Here is an 18,978-nt window from a genome sequence, read left to right as displayed (position 1 = left end):
GCTGTGTTTAATTGCATAATATGCACGGGAGTCCACAGAGTACGAGGCCGGAGGAGGGGCCAGATGACTGAAGCCTGTCCAGCGTCCTGAGCTACAGAAAGGAGCAGGGGCTTGGGGCTGTCTTGGAGACAATTTATGGGGGGGGGGGGAAATGCGTGGGGAATAAAGGTTGTCTGGTCATAGAAATAAAAAGTCTCCTGGATAATAAGTTTTTTGGAGCAGCCCTCTTCCTGATACAGATACTTTTACTAACGTAGATTTCCTTTATGGATGTAAATTTCTTTTACAAAAGGGCAGTTTTTCAGAGCTACCCCTGTGTCTACAGCTTCTCAGATTAACCAGATCAAAGTATGCCAAAGAAGGATATTTTGGGATGGCATCTTCCGGTCTTCTATGGTCATACTATGGGGTGGTGTGTCCTGACCCCCAAAACTAGGTATGTACACAAGACAACTTAAAACAGGGACTCAAACAAATATACACAAATAGACAAAAGTTGGAAACAGCCCAGTGTCCATGAATGGACTCCAGATAAACAAATTGTGCTATAGACACACGATGGAATTTTATTATAAAATTAGGAATGAAGTACGGATTCAGGCCATAATGTGGATAAACCTCAAAACACCATGGTAAGTGAAAGAAAGCAGATGCGAAAGTGACATACTGTAAGATTTCATTTACATGAAATATTCAAAGTAGGTAAATCACTGAGACAAAGCAGATCTGTGGTCGCCAGGGGCTGGGTGGAGGACGGACTCCAGAGTAACTGCTTAAAGGTATGAAGACTTTCCTTTTGGGGTGAGGAAAATGTTTTGGAACTTTTAAAAGAAAAATTTTAGAAATTTAACAGAGTTTAATTGGGCAAGGAAAGAAGAGGATTCTCAAATCGAGCACTGCTGCATGTTTGGAGGAAATTTATGAACAGAGAAAGGAAAGTGACACAGAAAACGGAAGTGATGTTCAGAAACGGCCACCGGCTGGGGCTGGGCATCTGCCGCCCTCGACCACGGCTTGGGCAGCTGACGGCCCGAGTGGTTCGGTTCTGGCCGCCGAGCCGGCTGCGTGACACTCGGCAGTGGTTACAGAAGCACACTTCCAAATCAGGTTTTCAGTTTGCCAACCTTCAGGGCCAGCTTACGGTTGGCGCTGCGGGACGCAAGCATGGGAGGACTGAGGCCTTCTCAGGCCAGGTTTTAGTTCGATCGACAGAACCCCGCGTCGCGGTGGTTGCCTGACATTGCGAATGCCCGGCAACTGCGGTCACTGGGAAGCCACAACCAACATCTCAGCAGGACCGGCACAGGCCAAGCTCCTGCAGGAACCAGGGTCTGGGTGATCCTAGCAGGCCAGGAGCCACGGCCAGCTGAGGTGTCTGCTGAGGGCCGAAGGGACAGGGAGTGGGTTGTGGGCAAGGTACTTATAGACACCAGCCAGCGCTACGTAACCAGTTATGGAAACCAGGAGCAGCACAGGCCGGCCGGCCTCCCTCCCGCACCCCGGGTGGGAGCCTCCTGCGGGTCTCCGGCTTCTGCTCCTGCTCCCTGAGGGTCCCTGCTCCAGGCAGGAGCCAGTGGCTGCTCTGGTCATTTAAGTCATGAGCCCGCTTCGCCATGGCAGCTGGCTGACCCGTCCGGAGCAGGGAAGGGCTGTGCGGTGCTGTGGGCCCACCGGCTCGGCCCATTTACCTCCAAAGCCTCGGGCGTGCACCTTTGCAGCCGCAGGCTCGGGCCTTGTGCCTGCTGACGGCCCACCCTTCCCACTTGCAAAATGGGTGGAAACAGCTGCCCCAGGGAGAGGTGGTTCTGGGAAAGCAGACCACGCCCGTGGCTGCGGTGGGGGCGGATGGAAAGGTGGCATGTTTCTGGCTTGTTCCCCCTGCCAGCCTTGCCCATATCCCCACGGCCACCCTAATCCACCCTGTCTAATGCAGCCCAAGCCAGCTCAGGCCCCTGTAGCAGCCTGCTAATCCCTGCGGCTGGGAACACGCCACCTGTCTCCAGCTTGGCCTCTGCTCTCTCAGCCAGAGCCAAATCTGGGGCCTCGGAGGGGGGTGAGGGCCCTCACCTTGGCCCCCAAGGACGAGATGGGGAAAGTGAGGCACAGCTCCAGAGCCCGGGGAGGCTGTGGACGCCGCCAGGACAACTCCTTCGGGTTCCAGCCTCCCTTGCAAGAGGCGTGGGTGGGAGGTGCAGCGGACCGAGCCCTGTCCCCTCCCTCCATCAAGGCAGTGTGGGCTGGCGGTCTCACACCACTCTGGGTGCAAATGCCGGTGCTGACGCGTGCCAACCGTGTGTCCCTGTGTGCCGTCCCCCTCCTCGACACTCCATTTCCCCGACTGCGTCTGCGGGGTGGCGGTACACCTGGCGTTCGCAGGTCTGCTCGCTCCTGCTTCCCTGCTTCCTTCCTGCCCGGCGCGCCCCCTCGCCTCGCTCAGGCCCACCCTGTTCGTCCCCTCCCCGCGCGCGGCTACCTGCGGTTTGCAAGGAGAAGGCTGGGGAGCCCCTTGGGCCGCTGGAGTCAAGAGGGCTGGTGGCCAGGAAGGGTAAGGGGCAGAGAGAGGGAGGCGGGAGAGACGGAGGCAGGAAGACAGGACAGCTCTGAGAAGAGGAGGGACAGGATGGAGAAACTGAGCGAGACAGAGATCGACCAGAGGATCTGGGTGCGACACAAGCTACGGACGGGACGTCAGGACGGGAGGGAGGGGAAGGAGGTGAGCAGAGCCGCGCCGCCCTCGTGCTCAGGAGGGGCCTCCGCCCTCCGCCGGCCTCTCCGCCCTCCCCAGAATCCTTAAATCCCCCCTGGCTCAGGGCCGTCGGCATCTGTCGCAGACTCGTCCTCCGCCGACGGCGGCCGCACAGGTGCTGTGGCTCCGGAGGCTCCGGAGGAAGCGGGCCCGGGCAGTCGGGGCAGGGCCGCGGCGGAGACGGGCCCCGCGCTCGCCGCCGTCTGGCCCCCGCGGCCCGCGAGCGATGGCGCGGCCCCGGCGAGCCCGCGAGCCGCTGCTGCTGGCGCCGCTGGCGCTGGCGTGGCTGGCGCAGGCGGGGCTGGCGCGCGCCGCGGGCTCGGTGCGCCTGGCGGGCGGCCTCACGCTGGGCGGCCTGTTCCCCGTGCACGCGCGCGGCGCGGCGGGCCGGGCGTGCGGGCCGCTGAAGAAGGAGCAGGGCGTGCACCGGCTCGAGGCCATGCTGTACGCGCTGGACCGCGTGAACGCCGACCCCGCGCTGCTGCCCGGCGTGCGCCTGGGCGCGCGGCTGCTGGACACCTGCTCGCGGGACACGTACGCGCTGGAGCAGGCGCTGAGCTTCGTGCAGGCGCTGATCCGCGGCCGCGGCGACGGCGACGAGGCGGGCGTGCGCTGCCCCGGGGGCGCCCCCCCTCTGCGCGCCGCGCCCCCCGAGCGCGTCGTGGCCGTCGTGGGCGCCTCGGCCAGCTCCGTCTCCATCATGGTCGCCAACGTGCTGCGCCTGTTTGCGGTGAGGGCCGCGGGCGCTTCGCTTTCCCGCGCGTCCCCCGCGCTCGCCTTGGGGCGGCCGCCGTCTTCCCGCCCTGCCCCTCGCGGAGGAGCCTGCACGCTCTGACTCGCGCGGCGCCGCCAGACGCAGGCCCGACCGGAGCGCGCCCCCGCCCCCCGGGCCCCCCGTGTGCGCTCCCGCCGGAGGGCGCCCCCTGGGAGCGAGTCCGGGGCTGACGAGGGCGCCTGGGGGGTTGGCGGAGGAGGCGGCCTGGACTGCGGCCCCCATGTGCCCGCCCGCTCGGGGGTGCTTGTTCCGGGCACGCCCTGTACACCCCTGGGGGTGCTTCTGCCCCAGCTGCTCTGGGGGCGGGAGGGGGCCAGGCCTGAACGTTCTAGTACTTCTCTCTTCCTTGCTGATCATTTAAATTCGTTTTTAAAATGTCTGCCTGAAACCTCCCTGGAGGGGCCTCCGGAAGGGGACAGTGGGCTTTGCTTTCCTTCCCTGAGTGCGCGTCCCGTGCCCCGGCGCGGCCCGCACTGAGCCTGCGCCGCGCGCACCTCTAGGGGTGTCCTCGGTGAGGGGCAGCGACTGGGGAATCGGGGGTGAGGGCCTTGGGTATCGCAGTTTGGGGGTTCTCTGCAGTGGTCGGTCGCTGGGGTCCTGGAGAGCGGGGAGTCTCTGCGAAGGGAGGAGGCCTTTGCTTCCATCTACGTGGAGGAGGCCTTTCCTTTTCCTGGGTTTCTCGTGTTCTCCCCAAGAGCAGCTTTGGACCCCTCTGTCACCTGCATACCCTGAAGTCCCCACCCCGTTTCCTCTGGATGGCAGTGTTGGTGTGGCGCACACAGACACACCTTCAGTTTGGCCCCCAGAAAGGATGTATGGCTGCCCCGTGGCCTTTCCCTGCCTGTGCCTGTCCCCTCCCTGCCTGGAGCTCCAGTTTCTCTCTCCTGTAGGTCGAGTGCAGAGATGTCAAACCCGGGGCCCTCCGGGGCGGGTGGGGACTGCGCCGAGGGAAGCAGGACGCCTGGAGTCCAGGGCCCAAGGCTGAGGCCGTGCTGCAACTCTCTATTTTCAGACACTGGCTACGAGTTCAAAGACAAAAAAAAAATTAAAACACTACACACAAGACACAACCCCGGGCCAGCCGTGGCTCTCTGGGGGCCGTTTTGTAATTCCTGGTCTACAGAAACCCGGAGTTCATTTCCCAGCCACAGCCCTGTGATCTCAGGCGTTTCAAATTAACTTCCCTAAGGAGGGTCGCCCTGCGGGGGAGGGTCGCTCTGAAGAGGAACTGAAGTTTAGGAGGGCTCAGGGACCCTCCGCGTCTGTGCCGTGAACTGGGCCCGGCCTTTCTCTGCTTCTCTTCTCCGTTCCCCTCTATTCTCATTTCTCACTTTCTTCCCTTCTCCCTCCTTCCCTCTTTCTCTCGCCCTCCCTGCCATTCTCACCATCATCTTCTCCATGCTGCGTGCACACTCCACACTTTCTGTCCTGCGTCAAACCGCCCTAGACTAGCCCGGCCCCCCATGTGGAACCTCTGCCCCTCCAGCTTCGCACCCGCTGCCGCTGGCCCTTCACCGTGGCTCTGCCCGCCCCTGCCTCCTCCCGGTGTCCTCAGGCCCTTGCCGCAGCTGGCTCCTTCCCGCTTGCCCCGTCCCCCACCAGGGCCATAATCTCTGCTGTAATCGCTCCTAACGCACACGAAGACCCAGTTTCCAGCAAGCCCTTCTGTTAGGCCAGACACAGCCTTACATCAAATACCCGCTCCAGCTCCCCGTCTGCTCTGATCCTCCCAGGGCCGCTCCCCCTCCGCCAGCCACCCCTTGGTGTGACTTAGGGAAATGTGCTTTCCTCCGGGCTGACCAGGACGCCCTTTTCCCCAGCCAGATGCACCTGGATGGGCTACAGGCCCTTTGCTGGGTGCCCGTGCTCAGGACAGAGCTTGCGCAACTGTAAATGCTGCTCCCGCTCTCTCCCCTCATACAGCATTCCCAGACCCACTCACAAATGCAGACCCGTTCCGGCCTCTCCCTGTGGCTGCCCCAGCTGGTGCCCAGGTCCCCACCCCAAACCTTTCATGCCCCATCTTTGGTCGTCCCAGGTCTGGCCCCCAGCTGCCTACCCCAAGCCTTCTGTGTCCCATCCATGTCCTGGGTCCCCACTGCCCCCTCTCCCTGGAGTACCTGACCCTCCATCCACAACCCAGGTGTCCTTCCTGCCTGCAGATACCCCAGATCAGCTACGCCTCCACGGCCCCAGAGCTCAGCGACTCCACACGCTACGACTTCTTCTCTCGGGTGGTGCCGCCGGACTCCTACCAGGCCCAGGCCATGGTGGACATCGTGCGGGCACTGGGATGGAACTACGTGTCCACGCTGGCCTCAGAGGGCAACTACGGCGAGAGTGGGGTTGAGGCCTTTGTGCAAATCTCCCGCGAGGCCGGTGAGCTGGGGGCTGGGGGCTCCAAGACATCAAGCAGCCTACAGAGGTGGGAGCCAGAGGCTGTCGATGGGGCGGAAGCCAAGAGATGGGGGCGTGGGTCCATGGTGGGCCTCAGGGCCGTGGTGGGCCTGGATGGTGGTCCACGTGGGCGGATGCCCCTCTCCTTTGGGGGACTCAGTGCCTGCCCATGGCCTGGCAGGGGGACCCCTCAGCTGTGCTGCACAGTCGTATGCAGTGGTGGCCAGGTGGGTGTGTGGGCAGGTGGGACAAGAGCTGACCTTGGCATCCCCGACACCCAGGGGGCGTGTGTATCGCCCAGTCCATCAAGATTCCCAGGGAACCGAAGCCGGGAGAATTCAATAAGGTCATCAGGAGACTCATGGAGACGCCCAACGCCCGGGGCATCATCATCTTTGCCAACGAGGATGACATCAGGTGGGACGGTGGCACGTTCAGTCACATGTTCTGTGGAGGCTCTCCCTGAGGGTCCCGCCCCAGCCAGGCACACCCTCCCTTTCCCCTTCCCTCCTCCCACCACTTTCCTGCTGCCCTGGGTCTGGTGCCCCAGCGTTGAATCGGGCCTGGTCTGGGCAGGGGTGCTCCACGCCTGGCCCTGGAAACACCCACAATGCTTGTCAGTCTTTGCAGTTCACGGTGGGGGAGACCGTGGGCGGATCAGAGTGCGCAAATGAGCCAGGGGGGAGGTGCCCCAGGGCCGGTATAGCGGCCACTGAGGGGCCTGAGAGCTGCAGGCCTGGAGCTGGGGGGTCTCCCTCCAGCCTGCGGGGTGGGCGTGACACTGGGGAGGTGCTCAGGGAGGGGCAGCCTTCTGACCGGCCTGGGTGTGGCCCTAAGGCCCCCGTGAGGGCCAGTGTGGCGCGGGTTGCCGTGGGCAGAGCAGTGGGCAGGCCTGGGCCCGAGGGAAGCCCAGGGAGCGCCTTAACCCTGCCGGCCTCGTCGCTGAGGAAGGAGGATCAGGCCAGTGAGGAGGAGCGAGGAGCAGGGTGGGCAGGTAGCGAACGGGGCTCCCAGGGCTGAGCTAGAGGAGGACCCCAGGCCTGCACTCACCCCAGCCCGGCCCCTGCCAGGCGCGTCCTGGAGGCAGCACGCCAGGCCAACCTGACAGGACACTTCCTGTGGGTCGGCTCAGACAGCTGGGGAGCCAAGACCTCGCCCATCCTGAGCCTGGAGGACGTGGCCGTGGGCGCCATCACCATCCTGCCCAAGAGGGCCTCCATCGATGGTGAGCGCTCATTTTGCCCATCTGTGTACTTGGTCCCGTGATCCAGGCCCCTTCTAGGGTTCCTGGAGCTGCGGATACAGCCTTCCGGACGTATTTGAAAGAGACGGTGGATGAGGAAAGGCACACTCGCCGTACAGGATGAAGGAATGTTAGTTTTTGGTTTTTAACTTAGTGCTGGTATTTCTGGTCCTACCAAAGGCACTCTAATGCGAGGGTGAGGGTGGGAGGAAGAGAAAGGAAGGATGAGGAACACGCTGTCCTGCTGATTAGTGATGAGTCTCCCTCTCCCAATCCCGTCTGTGAAGGTCTGGATGACTCCCGGGGGGACAAGTCACTCTACAGTAGCATTGCTCATTTCCCCTAAGGCTGAGCTGAAGACGCCTTGATGACATGTTTCAGGGCTATTTTATGAAGCCCAGACCCTTGTAAAGGCTGACCCCTGATTCCCAGAGATTTCCAGGCTTTTGGGGGTAGATACTGTCACACTCTTTCTTTCAACTAGAATGCATTTAGTTGCAAGTGACAAACTGGACTGAGAGTGGTTTTAGCAATAACGGCATTTCATCACAAGACAAGAGGTCTGAAAGGAGGTGACTTCAGGCGTGAGACAGTCAGTCAGGGATGTTGTCAAAGCCCCGGGCTGTGTCCATTTTTCTGTTCCACATTCTCTGTGGTTGTTTCATGTCTCCGTGCTGTGGCCTCTTATTCACAAGATGGCTGCTGAAGCTCCACACGTTACATCTTCACAGCAACATCCTAACCAGCAAAGAAGCAGTAGGGATAAAAGTCTTTCAAGTGGTGAGGCTCTGAGTTTGCACTGGGATGCAAATTCTACCCTGGAGCCCCAGCTGGCTTTGAATTCACCAGCCAGAACTTGGTCACATGGCCACTCCTAGCTGCAAAGTGGGCAAGTGGCGAAGGGCCACAGGAGAACCATGGCTGGCTCAGATGGTCGCCACCCTCTCTCCTTCCCTCCCTCTTAGGATTTGACCAGTACTTCATGACTCGTTCCCTGGAGAACAACCGCAGGAACATTTGGTTTGCCGAGTTCTGGGAGGAGAATTTTAACTGCAAGCTGACCAGTTCAGGTACCCAGTCAGACGATTCCACCCGCAAGTGCACAGGTGAGAGCTGCCCGGGGTGGTGAGGGAGAAGGCGGGAGCCCGGGCTGGGCGCATAGGGGCCAGGCGCACTTCCTCTGCGCATCCCTAGGGCAGGCGAGGAACGCATCGGCCGGGACTCCACCTACGAGCAGGAGGGCAAGGTGCAGTTTGTGATCGACGCCGTGTACGCCATCGCCCACGCCCTCCACGGCATGCACCAGGCGCTCTGCCCCGGCCACGCGGGCCTGTGCCCGGCGATGGAGCCCACTGATGGGCGCACGCTGCTGCGGTATATTCGAGCCGTGCGCTTCAATGGTGAGTGGATGTCGTGCTCCCACAGCAGCGAAGGGAGGCCAGCGGGGTGGGTTTCTCCGTGGGGTCTGGGACGACTCAGGATGGAAGGGGTGGGAGAGGCAGCGTGGTCTAGAGGCGGCACCCGAGGCCGACTGCTGGAGACTCGGGCCAGCTTCTGGTCCTCACTTTTTAACACTCCTCCTCCTGGGCTTCGGCATCCTGCCCGATTCGCAGATCTCAGATGTTGGGAACTTCTCTGTAATCCCTGCTGCCTGGAACCCTGCCTGGTCCCACACAGCTCTCCTGTCCCCCGCACAGCGCCGAGGGGCATCGGGACTCTGGGTGGGGCTGGGGCACAGTTACGACTGCAGCAGGAGCTACCTGGGGACACACTGCCCACTCTGTCATGCACCAGGCACGAGGCATGAGCCTGACATGTCCCCAGGTACCAGCACAGGGCCTGGCACATGGTCTTGGCTCCAAATCACGTCCTCTGAAGAGACCCAAAGAGACACAAGCTATGCCCATGGTGTGTGGGGGAGATACACTTTTGTTCAACTAATATCCTTCATAAAATCTCTGTTCCTCCACCGAATATTTAGTGACCATTTTCTCTCTGCCATGCTCTCTGCTAATTAATTCAACTTGGCATCGCTCCAGACCAGCTCCACAGGCTGGCGGAACGAGCTTCTGAAAGAAACGAAGCTGGCCGTTCAGATTGGTGCCATTCATGCCGTCACGCAGGCCTCCGCCCGAGGCTGAACCCGTCCCCTGGCCTGGACGATGAATCTTTCTTTTTTCTTTTTTAATTGTGGAAAGACACACACGAGCATAAAATTTACCATCGTAACCACTGTGGAGCGTACAGTTCAGTGGGATTAAATACACTGACGACGTGCGACCGTCACCACCATCCATCTCCGGGACTCTTTTCATCTCGCAAAACCAAAACTCCATGCCCGTTAAACACCTCCCCTCCCCGGCCCTGCGCCCACCATCTGCTCTCTGTCTCTGAGTCTGACCGCCCTCGGTGCCTCCAAGAGAGGGATCAGTGTTTGTTCTTTTGTGACTGGTCTATGTCACTTAGCGTAATGTCCTCAGGTTCGCCCCTGTCGTAGCGCGTGACAGGATTTCCTTCCTCTAAGGGCGCTCGATGCTCCACCGCACGGATGTGCCGTTGTGTCTCTCTGTCCGTCCGCCGGCGGGCACTGGGGCTGCGCTCATCTGTGGCCAACGTGCGCGGTGCTGCCGTGAACTCGGTGCACAGTCTCTCCGAGACCCTGCTTCCGGTTCTTCCGGGTGCATACCCGGGGGGGATGCTGAGCCACATGGTAGCTCTGGGTCTGATTTTCTGAGGAACCGCCGCGCCGTTCCACAGCGGCTGCGCCGTTTTGCATGCCCACCACCGGTACACGAGGGTTCCAGTCCCTGCACGGGCCGCCGGCGCTTGTCACTTGGCTTTTGGCGGTAGCCGTCCCAGCGCGTGCGCAGCGGTGACTCGCTGTGGCGTGGGTTTGCACCTCCCTGGCGCGCAGCGCCTCCTGCCGGCCTGTCAGGCTTTGCCCGTCTCCTGGCTGGTCCGTGGGGCCTCCCCAGGAGGCTGGCTCTGATGGGCCAGAGAACGAGCTGGGGATGACAGGCTCTCCCTGCAGGCAGCGCGGGAACGCCCGTGATGTTCAACGAGAACGGAGATGCACCCGGGCGGTACGACATCTTCCAGTTCCAGGCCGCCAACGGCAGTGCCAGCAGCGGCGGGTACCAGGCGGTGGGCCAGTGGGCGGAGGCCCTCCGACTAGACGTGAGTGCACACACCGAACCCCAGGTGTGGCGGGCGGGCCACGATCCCCGGGGGCAGAGGTCGCCAGCCTGCGTCTCGTGTGTCCCAGGTGGAGGCCCTGCAGTGGTCAGGCGACTCCCAGGAGGTACCCTCGTCTCAGTGCAGCCTCCCCTGTGGGCCGGGTGAGCGGAAGAAGATGGTGAAGGGCGTCCCCTGCTGTTGGCACTGCGAGGCCTGCGACGGGTACCGCTTCCAGGCGGACGAGTTCACCTGCGAGGCCTGTCCTGGGGACATGAGGCCCACGCCCAACCACACCGGCTGCCGCCCCACGCCTGTGGTCCGCCTGACCTGGTCCTCCCCCTGGGCGGCCCCACCCCTCCTCCTGGCCGTGCTGGGCATCATGGCCACCACCACGGTGGTGGCCACCTTCGTGCGGCACAACGACACACCCATCGTCCGGGCCTCTGGCCGTGAGCTCAGCTACGTGCTCCTCACTGGCATCTTTCTCATCTACGCCATCACCTTCCTCATGGTGGCAGAGCCTGGGGACGCAGTCTGCGCTGCCCGCAGGCTCTTCCTGGGCCTGGGCACCACCCTCAGCTACTCTGCCCTGCTGACCAAGACCAACCGGATCTACCGCATCTTCGAGCAGGGCAAGCGCTCCGTCACGCCCCCGCCCTTCATCAGCCCCACATCGCAGCTGGTCATCACCTTCAGCCTCACCTCCCTGCAGGTGGGTCCTCAGGTTCCGAGGGGCAGGGCGGCCACCTGGGGCCGGGGCAGCCAGGGGTACTGTCCTCCGCTTTAAATCAGAAAAGTGCTGTTTCTAGAGTTGCTTTTTTCTACTTTGGCTCCTGTGTTAAAATAGAAAAACAGCCGCGGGAGCTAGAACCCCGCTCCCTCCTGCGATGAGAAGAACTCGTTTAGGGGCAGCAGTTCCCCCGATCAGACCGTGGAGGAGAAGGGGACAGTGAGGTGGGGCGTGAGCACCCGCTGTCTTTCTGCACAACAAGGAGGTCATTCTCGTGAACCACGTGCTTGTCCGCAAGCTGGCCCACAAGGGAGGGCAGAGAGCTCCGACTGGCTTCCCTCTGTTTCCGCAAGGGAGCCACTGCCGCCCAGTCCGGCGGGCGACGTGGCTGAGAGGCACAGGGCCCAGTATTTTACCGGGCGCGGAGCATCTGCTTCCACCGCATGCCAGTGTCGTGTGGCGTGGTGTGCGTCAGACGTGGAGCTGCCTGGGCTTCCTGGGACAGCAGTGTGAGCGCACTGGAGGTGACGCCCAGAGCGGGGAGCCTGGAGGTTTTCTGTGCAAAGGGACTAAGAGGCAGGTGGCACGGGGAGGGTGACTTGGTGTGACACTGCAGACCAGCCGGATTCTGAGGGCCAGGTGGAGGGTGGCACACTCCGCTCCAGGAGAGCCCTCCTCTCTAGCTGGCCCTGCACACTCACGTCCAGGCCCGCCTGCCGCCCCGGCTCACGCAGCTGTCGGGACTGAGAGGCACTGCCGTCCTCCTCCAGACGGTGTGCCCTAAGAAGGTGCCCGCCACGCCCCTCCCTAAAACACCCCGTGGCCCCCCACACACCCGGGGAGATGCCCAGACCACATGCAACACGCCCCCACCGGGCTCACCACGCCACCGTCACTCGCGCGCACGCCCCGCGTCACACACACCCTCTTTTCCAGACAGAACGGATCTTACTCAAAGGCAAACCTCCGACTTCACTGGGTATTTTCCTGTGATTACCGGCCGTCGTGGGTGTGAAGTGCATCTCACTGTTGTTTTAATTTGCCTGCACTTAATACCTGTGCCCCTGGCCGTGGGGATCGCCTCTTCTCTGACCCACCTGCCCTGTCCTCTGCTCATTCTGTTATTTGGTCGCAGTCCGTCACGGGTACGGCACGTGCGGCCCTTGTCAGCCACACGAGTTGCAAAGTCGGCGGGCGCACGTGTCGGGCGCTGCTGCTGCGCATCAGTGGCTTTCTCTCCCCAGCTAGAGCCTTGTTCCCACGGGAGTTTCCGTACTGCCTTCCTGGACAGTGGGCGGCGTTTTATTTTGTTAGTCCCTAGTTCACGGATCTGCTGCCTGTGGCAGAATCACAAAGGTGCTTCTTCTGGGTGGACAGATATTGCAAAGCCTCCCTTCCTGCAGGACCACACGGCCCTGCTCCTGGCGCACAGCATGGCACTGGCATGCTGGCCAGATTCGGCCCCACCTGCTCCTCTGATGAGGCGCTCTTACGCAGTGAACAACCTGCATGCGTGTACGGGGCAGCCCTTCCAGGGTCTACCTTTATCCAAGTGTCTTAGTTCCTGCTCCCCAGCTTCCCTTGGCTCAAGGTCTTGTCTCCTGTCACTGTGGGGGAACTGAAACGCCATCTCCTCCCTGTGGAGGCCCGTTTTGACTCTGGTTCTCTTTGGGCCACCCAGCATCAGCTCACGTTCTTCCTACTCTCCACTGAGTGCCTCCTTTGTTTCTCTTGCCTGTCATCTGTGATATATTCACACATATTTCATTTAGTTCAACAGTTCTCTGGATTTGGAGAAGGAAGGGGGTCCTCAGGAACTAGGGTTGCTGTGTTGCTAGAGGTGATCAAACTCGTGTTTTCACACCTACAGGAGAGACATGATAGTGCCTACCTGGGGGTCGTGCGGAGCAAACATCTCTCTGGGCCTGGCCCTGTTTAGTGGAACTTGTACCAGCTACTCCCCCAAGACAGCATTGTGTCCTCACAACAGAATATGAAGGTTTCCATTCTGTACATGGAGAAACGGAGGCCAGAGGGATGATGTGTTTAGGGCCACTATTCCAGAGCTTCCACCTGCAGCCATCGTACCTTGAGGGAGCTCAGTGAATGGCGCTGGTGATGGTTAAAATGCAGGAAGAGGACATAGAGTCGCCCCTTACCCAACCCGCCCTGATGCTGCCCGCAACCCTCCTCCCCCGCGGCAGCCCCTCTCCCCACCTGCTGGATCACAGGCCTTTGCCCAGGTGGCCCCTCCTGCTCTGCCCTCCTCTCTTCACCGTGTCTCTCAGGCCGGAGCATCCCACTCAGCAGGTTGGGAGGCCCCAGGGGACCCTAAGCTGCCAGAGACCTTGGTGGGGGACCAGGGTGGGCTCATCCCTGGAAAGGGCCATGTCTCTGACGCCGCGTTGGCTCCTGCAGGTGGTGGGGGTGATAGCATGGCTGGGGGCCAAGCCCCCACACAGTGTCATTGACTACGAAGAGCAGCGGACAGTGGACCCGGAGCAGGCCAGAGGGGTGCTCAAGTGTGACATGTCGGATCTGTCCCTGATCGGCTGCCTGGGCTACAGCCTCCTGCTTATGGTCACGTGCACCGTGTATGCCATCAAGGCCCGCGGCGTGCCCGAGACCTTCAATGAGGCCAAGCCCATTGGCTTCACCATGTACACCACCTGCATCATCTGGCTGGCTTTTGTGCCCATCTTCTTCGGCACCGCCCAGTCCGCTGAAAAGGTAACTGGGCTCTCCAGTAGGTCTTGCTACCTGGGTTGTTTCCTGCCCATCCATCGAAAGGCCCGACTGTTCCCAGAGCCGGGGCCACCCATTTGCATGCCTTATTATTTGGATGGTTGCTTGGTTGCTTGATTCATTTGTGTACTTAAATACCTGTTCACACTTTTGTTCATCCGCTATGCCCCTGCTTGTTCATTCCGTCATTCTCTTCTTGCTTTGGTCATTCATTCGTTCATCCACTCTTCTAACCTCTCTTCCTAACGTCCACTCTTCTTGTTTTTTTAAATTTGACGTCCTCATGTACTTTATACCTGCTGACCCCTGAATCCGTCAGTCCGCGTGCGGGATCATGTGTTCATGTACGCAGCAGGACGTTTGGTCAGTCACCCGTGCCTTCACTTGTGCCTTCACTTGTTTGCCCATTCGCTCCTTTGTTCGCTCTCTGTTCTTTGATCATTCGCATGTTCGAAAACATGCGCGTTCACTCATTAACATGCTGTAGCCCCTCTCAGACACGGGGACCGTTTCCTCAGTTGTATCCATGGTGAGGATTAGCCCCCCTTTCCCTGGCTACTTGTCACTCACTTTCTTTCCTGCCCACACCAGAGCCACGCCGTGCCTGCCAGCCCCTCGTGCCTCCAAGCTCCTCGTGCCTCCAGGCCTTTGCCCAGGCTGGCGTCCTTTCCTGAGCGCTTGTTCCCATTCTCCTCCAGTCTGTGTGGCAAGGAAGGCGTGGGGGTGGGGGAGGGGGAGGACAGGGCTGAGTCCTGCCCCTCCCCTTCTCCACGCGTAGATCTACATCCAAACAACCACACTGACCGTGTCCTTGAGCCTGAGTGCATCGGTGTCCCTTGGCATGCTCTACGTACCCAAAACCTACGTCATCCTGTTCCATCCGGAGCAGAACGTGCAGAAGCGGAAGCGGAGCCTCAAGACAACCTCCACGGTGGTGGCCCCTGCGAAGGGCGAGGGCGCAGAGGACCCCAAGTAGCAGGTGGGGCAGGAATGGGACTGGCTGCTCCCTCTCCTCGTTTCTCTTCTTCCCCTCACTTCACGGTGGAAGCTGTGAGGAGTCCGGCTGCACCGGCAGCCGTCACGGCAGGGGGTCCAGGAAGACCACGCCGGGCGTGCGTGGCACTGGCCGTCACAGCGTGCGGGGCCCAGCCCCACATCGGTCTCCCTTTCCTACCTGTGGGTGTCACGGCCCTGTGCAGACCAGACTTGCTACCCGCGGTGGGAAACAGGCACCGAGAGGGTTCTTCCGCCTCTGGAGAGGGACTGCCAATGCCCTCTGGTCTGAAGTGATCGTGATGAAGCCCCGGCTCAGCCCAGTGCGAGTGGGAGTTCCGTCCCTTGATCGACCTCCACACCCTGGGGAGCGGGCAGCGTGCAGGAACCGGGAGACCCAGAATGAAACACAGGGTTGGAGTGGAGGAGGAGACTCCTCTTTGTCTACACGAGAGGAGACCTGTGGGTTTACATTCCGGACTGACGTGGCTGGGGTGGGTGTTCTGCTGGCGCAGAGGAGCAGACCTGCGTGACATCCCTGTGAGCAGGGACGGCCAGCAGCGGCCAGAGAGTGAGCCCAGAACTGGCCTGTGCCCCATGAGGCCCTCACACCGCCGTCTTCTCCCTGGGATTGGGGAATGTTGAACTTTTTGGAGTACAGCTGCTTTCCTTCCCCATGTGTACTCCCTTCGGTTACTCTCAAACCCCTGGAAACTCAAATACACTTGTGTGCTGTCAGTGGTGTGAGCACAGAGGCACACGGTGGCATTTACCGCCCTGTGACGCCTGTGGGAGGTTTTGTTCAGGAGCCCGACGCTGGGAGCAGTGACAGACAGAGTTGTATCCACGGTGAGGATTAGTTCCAAGCGGATAACTTAGGGTGACTATAAGAGCTTTTTGTTCCCCATATTTACTGGGAAGTCCCCTTTGAAAGGAGAGCGTGAGGCAGAGGAGGAAGACGTTTGGACTACAGACGCACGGACATTCTTTGTCACTAATCTGTTTTACAAAAAGTGTGGTTTTACTTTTGGAATTTTGTTTCCCCAGGGTAGAACTTAAATTTGTTAAATTGATTGTTTTTTAAAATCAGTATAAATTCTCTGTTATATAATGTCTGGAAGTAATTTTGAGGGTGCACCACACTTTATACAACACGGAGACTCTCTGCTAGATAGATTCTTTGGTGCACAGTGAGTTTTAACCTTGGCACTAGGTGTTTCCACATATTTTAAATTAATAGGGCTTCTCAGGAAAACATTTTTGGTGTACTACAGATTCTCCTTTGCACATCTGTTGCATTCCTAGGGTTTCTCCACAGTGTGAGTTGTGAAGTTTCATTTATTGATGAATGCATTCCAAACTTCATTATTTCATAGGCCTTCTCTCCTCTGTGGGTTCTTTGATGTGTAATGAGGTGTGTTTTCTTGCTGAAGGCTTTTCCACACTAGTGCTTTTATAGGGTTCTTCTCCTGTAGGAACTGTTTCAGAGTCAGTGAACTCTGACCTCCAAAATGGAGGTTTCTCTGCATTTCCTGTTTTCTTAGTGTTTCTCCCAGTATGAATTCTCTGATGTGCAATGAGTTTTGACTTCCAGTTGAAAACTTTTCCACATTTTTTTTTTACATTGTGTGATTTTCCCTACTCTGAACTCTGACTTAGAGTTAGAATGGTATTGGTATAAAGGTAGACACATAGACCAATGGAATAGAATAGAGACTCCAGAAATAAAATCAGATTGCTATGACCAACTGATTTTCAACAAAGCAGACAAAAACATACACTGGGGAAAGGAAGCCCCATTCAATAAATGGTGCTGGGGAAAAGTGGATAGTCACATGCAGAAGAATGAACCTGGACCCTTATCTCTCACCACATACAAAAATTAACTCAAGATGGATTAAAGATTTAAATGTAAAACCTAAAACCATAAAAATGCTAGAAGAAAACATAGGAAAAATTCTTCTAGACATTGGACTAGTAGGCAAAGAATTTAGGAGTAAGATTCAAAAGCAAATACAGCAACAACAAAAATAAATAAATGAGACGTAATTAGACTAAAAAGTTTCTGCACAGCAAAGGAAATAATCAACAGAGTAAACAAACAACCTACAGAATGGGAGAAAATATTTGCACAGTGTACACTCAACAAAGGGCTAATATCCAGAATCTACAAAGAACTCAAACAAATCATCAAGAAAAAAAAAATAACCCTATCAGTAAGTGGGCAAAAGACACTTTTCTCACAAGAAGATACACAAATGAGCAACGAACATATTAAAAAATGCTCACCATCACTAATCATCAGGGAAATGCAAATTAAAACCACAACAAGATACCACCTTACCCCTCTCAGAATCACCATTACTAAAAAGTCAAAAAACAATAAATGCTGGTGTGGATGTGGTGCAAACGAAACACTTACACATTCTTGGTGGTAAGGTGAACTAGTACAACTGCTATAGAAGGCAGTATGGAGATTTCTCATAGAACTAAAAGTAGACCTACCATTTGATCCAGCAATCCCACTACTGGGTATCTGCCCAAAAGAAGTCATTATATAAAAAAGACCCATGCACTCATATGTTTATTCCAGCACAATTTACAATTGCAAAGATATGGAACCAACCTAAGTTCCAATCAACTAATGAGTGGATAAAGAAAATGTGGTGTGTATATACCATGGAATACTACTCAACCATCATAAGGAATGAAATAATGTCTTTTTTAGCAAGTTGGATGGAACTAGAGACCATTATCCTAAGTAAAGTATCTCAGGAATGGAAAAACAAATACCACATGTTCTTACTTATAAGTTGGAGCTAAATGAGGGATATATATGGTCATAAAATGGTATAAATTGACATTAAAAACTAAGAAGGGGGGAGGTGGGGAGGGGAAAAGATAAAAGTCTACCTATTGGGTATAATGTACACTATTCTGGTGATGGGCACACTGAAAGCCCTGACATCAGCATGACACAATTCATCCATGTAACAAAAAACACTTGTACCACCCAAAGTTTTTTTTATCACATTGACTGCCACACTAGAAAAAAAATTTTTTTCTTGGGGCCATGGCATTTTATTATGAAAATAGAATAAAAACTTTGAAAACAAAACTTTCTAATTTAATGAAAAGTTTATTTTTTATTGTTTTCTGTGCATAAGTTACATGCAACCCAGGGCAACAGGAGGTCGGGGAGACCTGCTGATTGAGGCCCTGGGCTCAAAACTAGTGTGAGTTAAATTTAACTCACATGGCAGTTAATGTTTTAAATAAAAACACACAACAAAAACAAAAAGAAAATCCAAACTAATCAGAAAAGAAAGAAAAAAAAACAAAGAAAAATAATTAGGAAAGAAATGAAATTGGAAAATTTTCCATTTTTTTATGTTCTGGTAAAATTCATATTATCATGGAAATTATCTGCAGCTTGGAAGTTTGAAATATAGAACCCCAAACCAGATAATATCTTCCTCTGTGTTTAGAGTGCCCCCAAAGCACATTGCACGAGCTGATTGGGCCTGTGTGGTCCTACCTCTTCAGTTGACTAACTAAAAGAACGAATGAATGAATGAATGAAGTCAGCCCCAGGTCTGCTGTTCAACCAACAATTTCAGAAAGGGCCTCTGGGTTTTACTCTCAAACAGGTGATCTCGGCCCTGAGGTCAGAGCTCCATCTGCCTTTCCCCTGTATTGTCCCCCGAAGCTCCCAGCTCCCTCCTCTGACCCAGGCTCAGATTCAGGCCCGGCCCAGGAAGTGCGGATACGAGGAGGGGCACCAGCCACAGAGAGCTGTGTCCTCAGCCGTGAAAGATCCTTGCTTTTCTCTGTGGGCCCCTCGCTCTGTCTCTTGGCCCACGTGGTTTGGGTGAACTCACCTCCTTAGGTTCTAGGCCTAGGACCTATAGTACTCTTATGGGATCATGGAAATGTTTTAGGTTCTCTTAAAATTCAGAGAAAAAATGATCTTTTAGGGTCAAAGATTATATATTTGTCTTTACAATGCAGTTGTAAGGTTTTTTTTCTTTTTTTTTTTTTGAGACAGAGTCTCGCTGTGTTGCCCAGGCTAGAGTGAGTGCTGTGGTGTCAGCCTAGCTCACAGCAACCTCAAACTCCTGGGCTCAAGCGATCCTCCTGCTTCAGCCTCCGGAGTAGCTGGGACTACAGGC

The 18,978-nt window shown here is 57.0% G+C and overlaps 1 protein-coding gene across 1 annotated transcript; it reads left to right on the top strand.

Annotated features, from left to right (window-relative positions):
• Positions 1-2,972: 2,972 nt before the first annotated feature.
• On the top strand, positions 2,973-14,789 carry GRM6 (glutamate receptor, metabotropic 6). The gene is made up of 10 exons (XM_012649998.1): positions 2,973-3,476; positions 5,684-5,900; positions 6,200-6,335; positions 6,989-7,143; positions 8,127-8,267; positions 8,361-8,561; positions 10,193-10,338; positions 10,427-11,050; positions 13,487-13,798; positions 14,592-14,789. Exons 1-10 carry the CDS (start codon positions 2,973-2,975, stop codon positions 14,787-14,789), a joined length of 2,634 nt encoding a protein of 877 aa, XP_012505452.1.
• The last annotated feature ends 4,189 nt before the right edge of the window (positions 14,790-18,978 follow it).

This window comes from Propithecus coquereli, unplaced genomic scaffold (assembly GCF_000956105.1).
Source record: "Propithecus coquereli isolate 6110/MARCELLA unplaced genomic scaffold, Pcoq_1.0 Scaffold308, whole genome shotgun sequence".
Lineage (NCBI taxonomy): Eukaryota > Metazoa > Chordata > Mammalia > Primates > Indriidae > Propithecus > Propithecus coquereli.
The sequence above is the reverse complement of the archived record's forward strand: the minus strand, read 5'-3'. Positions and strand labels throughout refer to the sequence as shown.